The following is a 17,382-nucleotide window of genomic DNA, read 5'->3' on the forward strand; positions in this document are numbered from 1 at the left end:
TCTTATGGGCTTTTTGTAGACATATGTATAATCATTCACTTGTCTCAATAATAATTAATTATATCAAGATAAACTTTAAACATCAATAAAGTTTTTAAAGATATATCCATCAGAAAGGACCAGATCATTATAACAAATCTAGCGAATTTGGATTTTATTGTAAGGACAAAGGGAAATCACTGAAGTGTTTATCTGTGAGGTATATGATCACCATGAAATTTATTTTGGTAGTGTTGTAGCAAATGAATTGGAGTCAGTTTAGGTGGCACTAGAGAGATGATTAGGAGGAAATTGCAGTTATCCAAAAAGGAGAAGATGGTGGGTTTAACTAGTAGGTTAAGGAGTAAATACAGAGAAGTAGAAATATTTGAGATTTATTATGGCTCTGGATATTTGTTGCTAGAACATGCTAATGGATTGAATCTGAGTAAGTGAATAAAAAGGACAAGTCACAGATAGATAAATTGATTGAAAAATTTGAGAACTATATTTTGAAGATACCATGTTTGAGGGGACTATTAGACATCTAAGTGGAACATTTAAAAAGGCTGCTTAATATACATGTCAGAAGTTCAACTCAGTTCAAGTATACATGTCTAACTTTTGGACATACCAGCAATGACATGGCATTTAAATGCATAGAATCAGATAAGGTCAGTTAAGAAAATAGTATTAAGAGAGAAAGTAACAGAGACCAGAATCTATCCCTGAGTGGCTTCAATATCAATTAAAAGAAAAGAGGATGAAAGAGAGAAGAAATGACCAGACAGGTGGAAGGAAAGCCAGAAACTTTCAGTATCTGAAAACTAAGAGTGTAGAGTATTTATAGGGGGGATGGGGTAATCATCCACTTGCATATTTCTGACCAAATACAAATAAATTTCTATTGGACTTGGAAAGACGGAGTTTATTGTTCACTTTCAAAATAGGTTCTGGAGTATTACAAGTTGTAATATAATCTGATTACTACTTAATCAAATAGATAGCCTACAAAACTCATTGATCTATGATTTTTTTTTTTAACTATTTGATATTATTTGACTTTATAAACATGTTTCAGTCCTACAGTGTAACATATATAAATGCCACAGATTTATGAACTCTGGATGCCTTACAATGTAATTTGCATATTTTTTGCAGCTGTGATGAATAGTAGACCAGAATAATTTCAAAATTGGAGTGATACATTCAATTTCTTCCTTATGTTTGCCAAAAATATCTTACAGATTCAATAAAGCAAGGTTAATAGTGTAAAAATATTTTTCTGTGCTTTGTTCAGTAAAACTATTAAGCCTGCACTAAAAAAAATAGTAATTTAATTGAAATATTTTTTGAACGTCTCAAGCTTTGTAATTGCATGATTACTTCTGATAAAGGATTTCAAAATGTCTTCTTAATGCTTTATATTACCAAATTGTACTTTTTCAAAATGCGTAATTATTTACATATTTTAAACTATAGGTATTGCATATATTATTCCCCTTAAGACTTCTGCTATAAAATATTTATTAAAATTCTCCCATATAGGGTTACCTGGGTGGCTCAATCAGTTAAGCATCTAACTCTTGTTAGATGCTTTTTTTTTTGTCTCAGGTCATGATCAAGGGTCTAGGATACAGCCTGGTATTAGTCTGTGCTCAGTGCGAAGTCTCCTTGTCCTTCTCCTTCTACCCCTCCCCCCATTCATAATCACTCTCTCTCTCTCTAAAAATAAATAAATGAGTATTTTAAGAATAAAATAAAAGAAAAATTTAATTCTGCTCACATAATTTACCTCAAAATATTTATTTTACTACTTCCATATCAATACAACCAGACACTTAATTTGTTCTCCTGAAAAATAAATTATTACTCTTCTCTACACCTATTAATATCATCCATTTAAAATATTGTTAAATTTATCCGAAGCTCTAAACTTTTCCAAATTAAAGACACCACATTTTAATTAAAAATTGTGATAACATAAAGCCAGTTCTTAATATTGCTTTATTGTTGCATTTTTACCATTAATTACATAACTTGGAAAAGCATTCTCTTATAAAAAATGAGATTTCCTTTTGTCTATGTAGAGAATATTTATTTTAAGTGAATAATAATACATTTAAATTTCTTTTGGTGTAATAATTGTGTCAAATAAATTACTATAACATTACTAATTATTATTTATTTTAATCTTTTCTTTCTTTTTTTTTTTTTTAGATTTTATTTATTCATTTGACAGACAGAGATCACAAGTAGGCAGAGAGAGAGGAAGGGAAGCAGGCTCCCTGCTGAGCAGAGAGCTCTATGTGGGGCTCGATCCCAGGACCCTGGGATCATGACCTGAGCCGAAGGCAGAGGCCCAACCCACTGAGCCAGCCAGGCGCCCCTTAATCTTCTTTTCTAAACTGTTTTTAAAAATAACCATCAAGGATATAGTAGCACCGTAAATACTTATAACTAACGATTAAGGTGATTTAATTCTAGTATTATCAAATAGTTTTACTTCAGAAACAATGAATCCTTAAATAATAGTTCATTTAGGGATTTTTGTTCTGTGCAAAAAATTAAATGAAAACAACATACATAACTGGAAATGGAGAAATAGAGAAATAAAATTATAAATATTTTATATACATTACAAAGTTTTCTCAGTGATATTAAATATAAATGCATATACATATGTATGTATATGTGTGATATGTGTATGTGTGTATATATATAATCTTTGTGAGAATTTACCCAATATTATATATGCATATAATATAAAGTATATACAAATGCTTTCTTATATAATTATGATGTAAAATACTAACAGGCTAATATATGATTTTTTTTTTAAGATTTTATTTATTTATTTGACAGACAGAGATCACAAGTAGGCTGAGAGGCAGGCAGAGAGAGAGAGAGGAGGAAGCAGGCTCCCCGCTGAGCAGAGAGCCCGATGCGGGACTTCATCCCAGAACCCTGAGATCATGACCTGAGCCGAAGGCAGAGGCTTAACCCACTGAGCCGCCCAGGTGCCCCTAATATATGATTTTTAAACGTTGATCATAGGCAGGACAAAATGGACTATGTTGCATAGGGATATTTTTCATGCAATCCTACAAAATCATGTAGGCTTAAGATACATTTTTGTTTTTCCTTGCTCTGCCAAGAAAACACACTTTGTACTGATGTATTGTATCCATTCTTTCCTTAACTGAGACTGTGATTGTCAGTCTTGGCTTCCCACTGAAATCATCTGGGAACCTTTGAAAGAATACTAATGTCTGAATTAGAGAGATTCTTATATGATTGGGCTGAGAGGATGCCTAACCACAGAGACATTTCAAAGTTTTGTAGGGTGAGAACTTGACTGAATCCTCAGCCAAGATGGATAATGACTGCCACAATATAAAATGACACTAGTACTAGAACCATTAGGCAGAAAGTCTCCAACCAGTAATCTGCCTACCTTAAAAGTTGCTAGCATCTTTCATTCATGTTGTGTGGTGTGCATGTGTGTCGGGGGTGAGGGGGTCATACAGAATTGAGGTTGTCGTGGAAGTTTAGTAGTCGGCCAACATCCACTTTTACTACTATACTATTTTCATTTCTTGGATTCTTTCATCATTCATTCATTTTTCCAATATTTATGGTATAACTCCTACCAGTTCATTTCCTTACAGAGTGCACCAGGGGGGGGGGGTGTAAATCAATGAAGCCTGCAAACAAGTGTTACTTTAGTACCTGTCCATAGGATGAAAGGAATGCTTCTTTTCCAGAGTGAAAAAGTGATGACTGAGCTAAAACCTGGTGAAATATTAGGATTCATTTGGGGGTTAAGGAATTCTAGGCAGAAGGAACATTGGTATGCAGGCATCAGTAGTAGAAAGGAGTATGTCTGAAGAGCTGCAAGAGGGCCTGTGTAGCAAGAAAACTGGAGAGTTAAGGGACAGGCAGTGTGGTATACTGTAAGCCTGAAGAGTTAAAGTACCACACAATGTGGGGCCTTATGCGCCAATAAGAATTCTTTTTTTTTTTTTAATCCTAAGAGCAATGTGAAACTATTGAATTTTTTAAAGCAGAGACATGATGAAACTGCATTTATGTTTCAAAAAATTGCCTGTGAGATATGGTGTGGAGAAATGAGCATGAATGAGTCCACAATAGTGTATGTGACAGATGAGAGTCTTATACTGATGTGGTAGCAGTTAATAGAAGAAAAAATGAAAGACTCAGGAAATATTTTCAAATGAAGATGTATTGATTGGATCCTTTTCCTAATATCAATTCTTCATCCATTCCATCAACACATTCTGTCTGTTTGGGGTGTGGGGGGGCGGAGAAAAAGAGAGAAAAAGAAAAAGAAAAGAAAGAAATGAAATGAAATGAAAATACATCTAGGCCATGTGATTTAGAAATGTTACTTAGCCTCTTGTACCTCAGTTTCCTGATTTGTACAATGTGATGGTACATCACATCACATTGGTATGTGACGGTACCTAACCCACAGGGTTGCTTCAAGGACTGAATGGAATAATACATGCAAAGCACTTAGAAAAGTATATGGCAAATAGTTAGCCTTATGTAAGCATTCAGTATGATGAAGAATATGGTAGCAATGTATCAAGACCCTAAGTCTTCTCATCAAATTTTAGTCTATAATATCACAGTGGGGATGTGGAGAAGGCTTGTGATGAAATCAGTTAAAGATTTAAATACACTCCGCTAGTCTACCTTCTTTCTATTACTGAGAACTCCATCTATGTTTGTTTCCTTGTAGGCAGTTTGAAATACTGATTGAAAACCTTTGACAAAAAGTGCCCTCTCTAAATATTTTGCTCAATGAATATATGTTTCCTCTTATGAAAATCATTGGGATGATTTCATGTAATACTTTGTCATTATCTAAAGTAGGAATGTCATACACATCCAAAAATAGGCAATCACAATAGATTTTGAAGTCTATCCTTCTAAATGCCAGCTTCCCTTGTAGCGAGGCACTGTTGGCTTTTAAGGCAAAAATTACAATTGAGGTGATACAGAAAAGTGTTATAGAGGCAGTAGGTTGTAACTGGGTGATTAGAGAAGATATCACAGAAGATGAGGCAAGTGAACTGTGGTTTAAAGGTTGGCTATAATTTTCACAAACACAGATGCAAGACATTGTAAGAGAAGGGAGTCACTTGAGCATAACACAGAAGTAAAAAGCAGGCTCTGAATGGCAACTTTAATCAGGTGTTAAGCCAACCATAAAAATGTGCCCACCTATAATTGACGATTGAGTGCATCCACAGAGGCCACACTTCTTTCCAACCATTCCCAGACAGTGATTGTGCATGGTGAAGGTGCTAACAGGGGCCCATTCCCGCAACACATGGGGCTCTCTGTATCAAAGATTTGCCTGTTGGAGTCCCTCTGGGGCTGGCCAAACTGTTTTTGGAATAGGGTTGCAGTCTGAGGCTCTCTCTACCCAATCCCAATACTCCTTCCTCCCCTTTTTCCTTCACAGAAGATAGGTCAAGCATGATGGTCTGAAATCTGTTTCACCCTCTGGATTTTTTAAGGCTATTTTCTCCAATAAACCTCTTGAACAGCCAATCCCATGCATTATTGACATCTGTTGCTTAGTGAACCCAAACTAATACTGTTGTTAAAAGAAAAAGGTTGTAGATAGAGTTGGAAAAAAAATGTGGGGTGGAGGGCAAGCAAGATATAGAAGGCAGTTTAAAAAGTATTGATTTTATGTGAGACTCTGAGGAGGGCTTTTATACAGAAGAGTGGCATCATTAGAATTGTATTCTAATTAGATTACTCTAACCCCAGTTTTTAGATCATTGTAGGGACTATGTGCAGAGACAAGTGATAATGCCATTAAAAAAATCTTTCCCACTATCTAGATAAATGTAAGGAAGATGCCAATGTGTAAATACGGCCGTTGATACAAAACCAGAGAGATGGGACACATATCATGGAGGAAGTATTGAAAGAGCCAGAGGTAGATTTTATTGTTCGATATGGCAGACAAATCAAGAGCCATCCATTTGGCAAATAAGAATATTTGTTGAAATTTTTCACAACAGAAACTGAGAATTTAAGATATCCTATCCGACCACTGGCAAAGATATCATAAATTCAGTTGGTGATGTTAATATCTGAGCAATTGTCCGACTCAAATATTGCTCTCTACTGTATCACAGCCAGGGTCTACTGAAACACACACAATACACTTTATTGTGTATGATAATATCAGCATCTTGAGGTTTCAAGCTCACTTTCCTTAATGACGTAGAAATACTAAAAAATAAATGTTCCCGGATGATACCCTTTAGCTGCTCTCCTTTAACGAATGATAGGATGATTAAAAAATAAATGAGACTCAATGTAATTTTCAGGACAACCAGTTTCTCCCAGGGTGCTTGTAACTATTCTCAAAGATATACAATTACACACAGGATGTTAGTAATGAACATAAAAACAAATATGTGTAATCCAAATTACATAAAATGCCAATATACTTCTTTCCTCATTTGTTTATAATTTGACAAGGGACAGGGACATACCCAGGCTTCATAAACAGGCTTAACCTAACACCTGCCTGGTTATGTGTTAACACCTAACACATATTTAAAGTTCAAAACATTTTGGCAAATGAACGAATTCACAAATTTGGTGTACTATGAAAATTTCCACTGTTGTCTATTTTCTGAATGTTAATGTCTTGTATTCCCAAATGGATTGTAAACTCTGTAACAATAGGGTCTGTGTTTTATACATGTACTCCCCAGAGTACCTAATATAACACGGCCAGTGTGCACCAGCAGCCTCTCATATTGCAGTCTTGTCTTCTTCACAGTGCCCCCCTGAAAAATCATGCTAACACAAACATGCTCAGGCGCTTTCTTGCTAATACACTTGTCTTATGGACTCTGCTGTTGCACAGTGACTCTCCATAACCTGGCCTCATTCCACCAGTCCAGGCTTAATTTCATTGCATTTCCAAATCCCTTATCATTTGATGTATTATCATTACCCATATGTTTCCTGAACTTTAACATTCTGTACCTCAGCTCGTCGGATGAAATTCTGTTCCCTTCAGATCTAATGCAAAAAGGAAGCGTTCTGTAAGATTTCCCATGCTTTTAGTAAGATTCTGTCCCTCCTTTACCCATGATTCTGCTAAACTTTATTTAAATCCTCGTTCTGAGACGCAATATGTATACTAAATATCTTATAAATAACATAATATCCAGATTACTTATGAAGTACCATTATATGCATTTCCTACTTTAATTATATTCTACTATTATGTACTTAAAATATGATGGATACCAATTAGTAAAGATGTTGCTTTAACATAATTGTAATACTTTTCTATATTTGTATTGATTTCAAGAGTAATGTAAAAGAACAGCACTGTAGAAGTAATTAATTTCCTAAATCATTTCATGCAATTCTTTCAATGGGATTATCTTGTCTCACTTTTATGTATAGCCTATTGATTATACCTTATTGATTATATTTCAATAACTGCTAAATTAAATAAAGTTGGGGAAATGACTCTGCTTTCATGTTAAATGACGATGAAGCATGTTGGTAGAAGAAAGATCATACATTTTGAAGGTTGTTTGTATTAAGCTTAATCATTTATTAGCTCTGTGATTTTGTGAAGATCCTTTAACCTCTTTGACTCTCACTTTGTTAATCTTTAAATTAGAGATATGAGCTCTTCTCTTTGGATTGTTCTTAGCAATAATTAACATTTTATTTTAAATCTCATAATATATATGGCAAACATTTCAGAGCTGAGTTATTATTTTTGTATTTTGTACTTGTGTTTTAAATGTTGAAGTCTACTGTTAAAGTGATATTCCTGGTAGAGAATATCAATTTTCAGGAGATTCTAGGTATAATATGGAAGTATAAAAAACAAATCAAGGTGAAATATTTCACCAATGCTAATCTAAATATATTTGTATCTAACTCAAGCATTATTTGGAAGTTAATTTTGTAAAGGGAAATGTTTTTGGACTATGGTTACTTAACAAAATTCTCTTCTTTACCTCTAACTCTAAGTTTTTGCTTCTGGGAGGTAAATAGGTGATGAAATGCTCAGGCTACTGGGTAGAAGTAAGGCTGTAAGATTGTTGGGCTTCCACAATGTGGGCTGGATAAGTTTCTGGAAGACACACTAGAGTCCACTGGTAAGAATCATCAAAGAACAAATCCAGCAAAAAAGTTGGCATCGTAGACATTGATCCCTAAAGAGAAGGCTGACATTTATTTTAAATGACTTTTTGGATTTCCTTGACTTCGGCTTCCTAAGAAGCCAAAAATGTGTAGAACAGATGGCTTCAGTCTTCTGAGGTTGGGACGCCATGAAGACTGCAGAACAGGGACCCTCTGTCTGTCCAGAAGCCATAACAGAGTACTGATGGTTTCACTGCTTCTTCACAACAGACCCCATGAGGTTTGAGTGCAAGTTGCCTTTCTCACCGTCTGTAAGAATTCCATCAATTAGGGCAGTCCAGTCACCTAATCTTGAGACACAATGACCTTATTAACAGTAGTTCTTAGATTAATCAAGGAAAAGTTAAAATATATATAAATATGTATTTTAAAGATACATAATATATTGAAATTATAAATATATATTATATATATTTATATATAACATATATTATCTATCTATATATGTATTTGCATGAACTCTACCTAGAAGGGTTGTGGTAAAATTTGCTTGAGTTGGGGCCCAGCATCCATAATTTAAAAGCTGCCAAGATAATTTGAATATGTAGCCAGCACTGAGAATTGTTGCCACAAGGGAAAAAAGACACCAACTCCAGCCCAACTGTCAGAGAGGAAAACTAGAATAATCTATAAACCTTCTCATCTAAATAGAATTGCAGAAGAACTGCCAAATTGTTTAAAAGAAAGGAAACTCTAAGGGAATTCATTTGCAACCACAAAAGAAAATTAATGGTGATTTTAAAAAGTGTTTTAAAATATACATATTATATATATAATATATATATTTAAAATATACTATTTTCTATTAAACAGTTATGGAAATATATTTGGACAGAATGATATTGAGATCCAAATGAATGGCCTTGAGAAATAATGAGGAAGAAATAGCTTAAGGCATAGAACAAAGATTTAAATAGATGGGGACCTGAAACAAAATAGTCTAGAAAAAAAAAAATCCAGGAGGATAAATACGTGAATAATAGCAGCTCCTGGAAATAAAAGGGGACATATAAGTGTTATAATTTTGCATATGCTAGAAGAAAAATTTCCAGAACTGAAGAAAAATCTTGATATATAGATTGAAACATCCTTGAGTTCCAGATAGGATTAATGAGAAAACAAAAATTCACACTTGGATATATTTTTGTAAAACTCCTGAGCTTCTAAATATTTTACTTTGTTGGAGTTGGGGGAGGAATTACAGGAGTAATAGAGTATTTTATTTAGAAAAAATTGTCTTGCTAAAAATTATTTGATCTAAAATATGGGAGTCAAATACTTCTGATTAAAAGAGCATTTAAGGGGATATATATACATATATACATACACACACACACACACACGCACACACACACACACACACACATATATTCCCTACCCCAGGAGAGAAATGATGAACTTCCAGAGTGTATTACTAGTCCCAAGTGGGACTCAGCAAACACACGTTTTTTTTTTTTTTCCCCTTATGCGTGACTCTAAGATAATACAATTTTAATACAAATTGCTTTTCATAAAAAAAGTTATACAATTTGGGTTTCCATCTTTAAGAAAAAGAATATCAAAGTTTGAATTAAAAAAAATAGGCTCTTTCTTGGAAGGCATCTTGCAAATGACAGGCCCTAAGGCTTAAATTACTGTGCCAGATATTGGGACATACTGGAGAAAACAACAGACATTGATTCCTCTTATGATTCTTCAAGCTGTATAAGCTTCAGGCTGCACAGAAATTGCTACTGCCCCATGAGTATTATTAACATGAGGTTTTGAATGCATAAGCGGACTCAGTTTAGCCATAGTGAATCATGAAGCAAACCCCGCTGTTTTTGTCTGTTTTGCAGGTTCTCAAGGGTCTGTCACATACATTTATTAAAATTCAAACCAATTTATGGATGTGCTTAGGCAGTATCAGTATCTGCTTTTTGAACTAACTCAGGAAATAAAGAGAAGCAAACAGAATGACCTATTAGCTACAAAGTTTGAAAGAATCAAGCAGAAAGCAAAGAAAAAGCAAAAAGAATCACTGGTACAGATAGCTGGGGATTCTAAGGTTTTGTATGGCCAATCACCACAGCACAATGTCTACCCATTGTTTTGTTGTTTTTTTTCCATTTATCAAGTAAGTCTGTTGGCTGTGCTGGCATATGACGTATCTACCACTTAGCTTACTCTGTCTTATTGGGAGACTAAACCAAAATGTTTCATGAAATTGATACAATTTTTGCCCTTGAATTTATCAGAATACACTCATTAATTTTAAGCCAAGAACCAATTTATTTTCTTTTTTTTAAAAGATTTTACTTATTTATTTGAGAGAGAGAGAGAGAGCATGAGGGAGGGAAGAGGCAGAGGGAAAGGGAAAAGCAGGCTCCCCACTGAGCAGAGAGCTTGAGGCAGGGCTTCCATCCCAAGACCTTGGGATCATGACCCGAGCCAAAGGCAGACTCAACCCACCAAGCCACTCAGGTGACTCAGGAACCAATTTCTTATTTTTCTATAACAAATGGTGTCATAAAGAATCTAAACTTAAGAGGGCTGTTCACTGGCTTTTATTTGTCTTAATTGGGAGAATTGTTCAAAACAATCTTTAGAGAGGCAACAGTCAGGTTACCATGACACATTAGTGAGATGTGAAAGCAAACAAGAGGAAAAAATCATGTCAGTAGAGATGAGAAAAAGATAAACAACTGTCAGAAGGTGATGTTGAAACAATTTTCTGCTACGGGTCTGAGCGTGAAAGGCCACTTTCTAGTAATTATGTTTCTCTCTGAGTAAAACAGGAAAAGCAACTAGACATTAACAGAGAGTCATCAAACCACAGAATTTTGAGGTCATTAAATCACACCCAGGAGAAAAAAAAGATACTCAAAAGAGAGCTATACTATTTTGATTTTAAAGGAAAAAGACTGTTTGAAACTTAAATCATTTAAAACGTTTTTGTAGAATAGGCTTAAATTTGGAAAAAAATGTACTCATTTAAAATGTGACAATTTCAAGAATAAAAACTAAGATTAAATGCTATCCCACTGTGATATTTGTTATGAAGAATGGTATTAGAGTAAAAGAGGATTTCTTAAGATATTACATAACCTAGCTGACCAAAAAATACAAGGACAAGAAAAACAATCCAAATAATGAATTCCGTGGATAGCCAATTTAAAAGCCAACTTGAAGGGTGCATTAGAAGAAAGTGGAAAGATAATTTAGTTATAATAACATGTGAAAATGTGTATAAAACTGTCCATTAAATATTTGATTTGCTAGATTTTTATCCCACCCTTTTCTGATTGAGTTTGGAGAAGATTTGTAACAAAATACACATATATTAAGATATTTCAAAGTAAAGTATTAGGGAAAGTTCACAAAGCTATAATGTAAGGTAATTATTAGGGATCTAGAATAAGATAAGCAATGTATTAAAACTTTAATAGAGAGAGGTGCATGTATGTTACAGAATACATAACAGAATAATGCAGCAAATGAATAAGATAATGAAGGAGTAGATATTTGTCATCTCTGTTGAACAGATTTGCTCTATCAATGAGATATACATTTTCTAAAGAATGCAAGGAATGAATCCATTAGCATCAAATATAAGTGGTAAGGGAAAGTCACTAATAAACAAATGGACTATTTCTTATAAATAAATAACAGGAAAAGCAAAAAGGCAAAAAAGACCTATGCTTTCTTGCCCAGGAATTATGGACATTAGCATCCAAGAGAAATATTCATTTTATTATGGTAAGTTTTACTATTCGTGAATAGATTTGCTTGCAAGAAAGTTTTTAAAAAAATATACTTAATGTTGAGTAATGTGAAATTTTACTATCTCCAAAATAAGTGCTTTTTAAGTAAAAATATTGTAATGCTTAAAGAAAAATAGTTCTTTTAAAAGAAAAGGTAAGGGACGCCTGGGTGGCTCAGTGGGTTAAGCTGCTGCCTTCAGCTCAGGTCATGATCTCAGGGTCCTGGGATCGAGCCCCACATCAGGCTCTCTGCTTGACAGGGAGCCTGCTTCCCTCTCTCTCTCTGTCTCTGCCTGCCTCTCTGTCTACTTATGATCTCTCTCTGTCAAATAAATAAATAAAATCTTAAAAAAAAAATAAAAGAAAAGGTAAATATAGGAGAAAATGTTATTAATAATACATATTCTCTATTGAGTAAAATGACCATATTAACACAAATGAAAAAACATCTCCTATGATTGCTATTAAAAGGTGTAACAGAATTTTATATATATATATATATATATATATATATTTTTTTGGTAACAGAATTTTTAAGAATCTGTTGAGAGGAGTGGGGAATGGGATGTATCTAATTCACATAGAAACAATTGTAAGAATTTTCCTTTAGATAATTTTCAAATGAGATGAGATGGAAGGAGGAGCTAAGCTTCAATTTCCTCTTCTGACAAATTTCCATATAACTTGGAAGCTATTGAAGGAGCACCTCTAACCACTTTTTACATAGCACTCTACCACTGTGCATTGAAGAGATGCATATAATTTTAACTCTTTTCACTCTCCTACACAATGGTTTTCTAAAGCATCAGTGATAGTAGGACTCTGGATTTTTCTTAACTGTACCCAAAAAGAATCCAGCAGGAATGTGTATAGATAGATATTATTTGATACTGAAGACAATACTAGTAGAGAGTTAGAACGTTTGATACACATAACTATGCTACAGAAATGTAGCTTACCAAAAAAAAGAAAAAAAAGAAAGAAACTGAATTGACAGGTAGCAATTTGCTTTGCCTTTCCATGATTCTGCTCCATCTTTCCTTTCTCATCTAATATGAAACGTTAGTGGCTATGGATGTTAATTAAACTTCAAACAAAATATTTGAGAGTAGGATTTTGAGAACAATTAAACATACTGACCATGAGAGAAATTAAGACTTAATGGCCTGTCACAGGACAAATCACAAGGAGTACATAGAAAACAAAACAAAGAACAACAGAGCACAGGTAAGAAGTCTTTTCATAACATAAGAACATCTTACTATTTAAGCAATTGATACTTTTAAAAAATGTGTATTTTATGACTTGTGATTTCTAGGAAAAATAAGTAAATTGTGTTCCAAAAACAATTTAAGAAAATGTACACTTCATGATACAAGAGCTTTTAAAGATAAGATGATAAGACAGCACACTCAATTGAAGTAAGATGGATATGAAATAGATAGGAAAGAAAGGTGTCAGATAGGGTTATCAGATAAGGAAATTTAAAATACAAAAAATTTAAGTCTGCGTTGGAGATAATAAAGTCCATAAATAAAATGGCAATGATTGAATTTGCGGTGTAGAAAAAAAAAATCTCAGGTTAAGTGGAAAAGAAATAAAATTACTAGGGAGAAAAGGAATTTATGGGTATGGAACACACACAGAATCACCAACATGAACGCATACTAATGGGAAAGGGAACAATTTTTTAAAACTTCTCAATGCATAAAAACTTTCCTAAGTAAAAGAAAGACCTAGTTGAGTTTATTAAAATGAATCTCCAAGTATTAAGTTATAGAAAAGTAGACATCAGATTGTACCCTGGTAAGCATTTTCTTGATTTTCTTTGTTTTTTTTTTAAAGCACACATTTCAAAAAGCATACATTTTGAAATTTTTTAAAAGATTTTATTTATTTGACAGATTGAGAGAGAAAGAGAATACAAGCAGGGGGAGTGGCAGGCAGAGGGAGAGGGAGAAGCAGGCCCCCCACTGAGCAGGGAACCTGATGTGGGGCTGGATCCCAGGATCCTGGGATCATGACCTGAGTTGAAGGCAGACGTTTAACCAACTGAACCACCCAGGTGACCAACATTTTGAATTTCATGATGTATATTTCAGTTATTAAGCTGTCCTCACATTCTTTCACATTATCTCTTCTATACTGTACTTTTTGATGTTGGGGCTGCAATTCTGCAAACCATTTTTCTGATTTGCCACCTGGTTCCATTTTTGGCAGTAATGCATGCAAGAAAGTAATGAAAAGACTAGGGGCTAGGCCTCCCCTAGGGGAAGGGTCTTGCTCCTTTTTGTTTTTTTCATGTTCCTATGAGTATCACCCCATCCTTTCTTTTTGTATCCACTTGGCGGTTTTTAACACTTACAAAAATAAGCCTTATTGAAACCACTCAGTTGGCCTTGAGATCATCCCATTTGGCAGTTTTTCTTTGTCTGAGATACTGTTCCTATCAATCCTACATCATAAATGTATCAACTAAAGGAAATAACTCCCACCCCAAGTACGGAGGAACAAAAAGAATAGATTATAATAATTAAGATTTTGACGTTTGGAGGAGGAACTTATGTTGTTGAAGCCCATACATCTGCTACTGGGCCACTGTTTAGCAAGAGTTGGTGTCTGTGACATGAAAGAGGGACCCTTACACTGGAACCCTGAGGTCTCGGGAGAAGGGGCCAGTCTGCTGGTGCTGATGGTTCTGAGCGGTCTCAATAAAACTGCCAAAATGGATGGTTTCGATGCCAACTGCAAATTCAAAGGGACTGAGCAGGTAGAACTTGCCGTATTTGAGGCTGAAGCAAAGAGGAAAGAAAAAAGTAGAGTAGGTGGGGGCAAGATCCAATGGATCTCTTTTGGTGAAGATAGGCTCTCCATTTGGTTTGCAAAGAGAAGACCTTGAAGAGAAATGACCTTTGATCTGTATTTGTAAAACAATTGTTCTGACTGCTTTAGCAAGTGGATGGTAAGGGAAAGAGAAGTAGGGAAACCAGAGTGGAAACACTGGCAGTTGTTCAGGACCCATGTGTTACTAACTTTGTTTAGGGGAGGAGGTTCTCATGGGAGTTAGACGGAGTGTATTTTGTCATCCCTATAGGATATGAGGCAATGTCTATTTGTCATACTGGAATAGAGACAGAGATGGCATCTAGTGGAGAGAAGCCCAGAATTCTGCTGAACATCCTGCTGTGTACAGGACAGAGCCTCACCTCCAGTAAAGGATTATCTGGCTCCAAATTTCAACAGTATTTAAACGAAAAATTCTTGATTTAGGATGATAGGAATGAAAATGGTGGAAAGTGGACACACTAGTATAATCACACAAAAAATACATACTAGGCACCAAACATTTAGTAGCATTTTGAATGCTCCTCAGGTAATTTTACCATAAAGTATGTAAATATGCAGATCTCCAGTGGAAATAATTTTCATGAAATATATTCAATGTTGCTTTAACTGGCAATTAATGGGAAGTTTTGAATTCTCTTTTATTTGGTGAGGCAACCAGAAAAATACGCAGTCTTGATTTGTCAATTATCCATGATGACTGAATTAAAGAAAAAAATAGCAATCTTAAAATATTTAAAGACCTTTTCATTGAGTCAGCTTACTAAAAGTTATTTTAAAAACGATACTTACTCAAAGGATACTTACTCAGATAAAGGAAGAAAAATCTACTCACTTGCCATTCAATGCTGCCACACCAACTGTGCTTCGGGCAATGGACATACTGGCTACAAATGTCCATTGCTGACTCTGGGGGTCCCATCTCTCCACTGTATTCAGATAACTCCAGCCATCATGGCCTCCCACAGCATAAATAGGACCTTCAAGTACTGTTACACCTAAAACAGGAGAAATGGAAACTGAATGGACTGATTGTTTCTCAGTGAGATTTAAAAAATCAGATTAGTAGCAAAAACTGTGATGCAATTCAGAGTAAGCTCTAGCCATCACCCAATAGCAATGGGATAGAAACTATTTACTATTAATCATACCACTTGTTAAAGTGACAAAAATTCAGAACCAAAAATTAATATGATCTAGATGCTTTATAAAAGAAAGTGAATTTCCCTATTTATGTCTCTAAGAAGAGGCAAATTCTAAAAATCAGAGATGACACATATTGTGCCTCTACTTTTGAAGAGCATTTCTACACTCCAGCTTAAAGTAGTTTATTACTTTAAGCGATGTTACATTAAAGCAATGTAATATTATCAATTTGAAATTCAGGGTAGGATTTTCCGTGTTTTGGCTTCTTACTAACTTCGTGATAAAGTTAACTAAAGGTTATGATGCATTTCATATTATAAACTGAGATCACTAAACATAGGTAATTAAATTAATATCAAGTCATCAATAGAAGCAGATTACACACACACACACACACACACACTCTCATATATATTGCTTTTCCAGTATACCCATTTCTTTACAGATGAATTTTCTTAAATGCTAACATTTGCTAAATATTTAAATATCATGTTAATATTGGCTGAAATGATTTCATTATATAGAGAGAAATTCTGATAAAATTTCCTCCCAAGTTCAAAGTCTGATTGTCAAGGGCTTTGAAGAGTCTGCGATTTTACCTTACTTGCCAGCTGAAGAGTTAGACTGCCATAAATTTATGGATATTGGTAGAAAACATGAGACTCCAGGTCAGAAGGGAAAGGTAGTTCATTACTTGTACCACCTGCAATAGTATCAACTTTTTTTTTTTTCGCTTGCTCTTCAAGCCCTGGTTCCAATAGGGTGACCCAAAGAGGATGACCAAAAAGACCCTAACATTTCCCTCAGCTTGACCAAAATTTAGACAGGATTTTTCTTGCTTCTAGGGCCCTGACCTCATTTTCCTTAGAGCATTTATTTTAGAAAATGTGTAATTGCACATTATTTCTCTGTCCTTTCTAGATGGAAATCTTTTTAAAATGCCTCCTACTCATGTTACAACCCAGGACTTTTTTCTCAAGGACCTGGGGATTATTTCTTTGAAATGTAAGCATCAAGAAAGATATTGAGAGCCTAACTTCAGTTGATACCTTGCTTCAGGTTGTAAAACTTGTCATGAAGATAGAAAATTTGCCTTACCTTTGGATAAGGCCAATTAGCAAACACAGATTGCCTATGATCCCCTGTGCCTACCAGAGCTCTTAAAAAAACTCCCGTTTTGTTTTGGTGAGGTCGAGTTCAGCCTCAATTCTGTCCTCTCTTCCATGTTGCAATACCCTTGAATAAATTCTTCCTGGCTTGTTAAATTTGTCTAATGCATTTTTTGCCTTGACAAGGGTCAATTGGAACTTGAACATGCAGTGGATTGTATTATGAGAAAGGAAATAATTTTCAATGAGCAATAAACCTACATGCCTATTACTACAGAAGGAGACATTATCTTCACACGTTTAAGCATGTCTGCCTTTCACTTAGG

At 34.6% G+C, this 17,382-nt stretch overlaps 1 protein-coding gene across 2 annotated transcripts in view; it reads right to left on the reverse strand.

Moving 5' to 3' along the window:
* Nucleotides 1-17,382, reverse strand: part of LOC111147077 (kelch like family member 1) — a 388,136-nt gene that overhangs the window by 53,561 nt on the left and 317,193 nt on the right. For both annotated transcript variants that reach the window (XM_022502961.1, XM_022502960.1), the window contains one exon: nucleotides 15,637-15,799. In XM_022502961.1, the coding sequence (XP_022358669.1) occupies nucleotides 15,637-15,799 (163 nt within the window). The remainder of the gene's footprint in view (nucleotides 1-15,636; nucleotides 15,800-17,382) is intronic.

Source organism: Enhydra lutris, unplaced genomic scaffold (assembly GCF_002288905.1).
Source record: "Enhydra lutris kenyoni isolate GAN:26980312 unplaced genomic scaffold, ASM228890v2 scaffoldscaffold15, whole genome shotgun sequence".
In the NCBI taxonomy this organism is placed as follows: domain Eukaryota; kingdom Metazoa; phylum Chordata; class Mammalia; order Carnivora; family Mustelidae; genus Enhydra; species Enhydra lutris.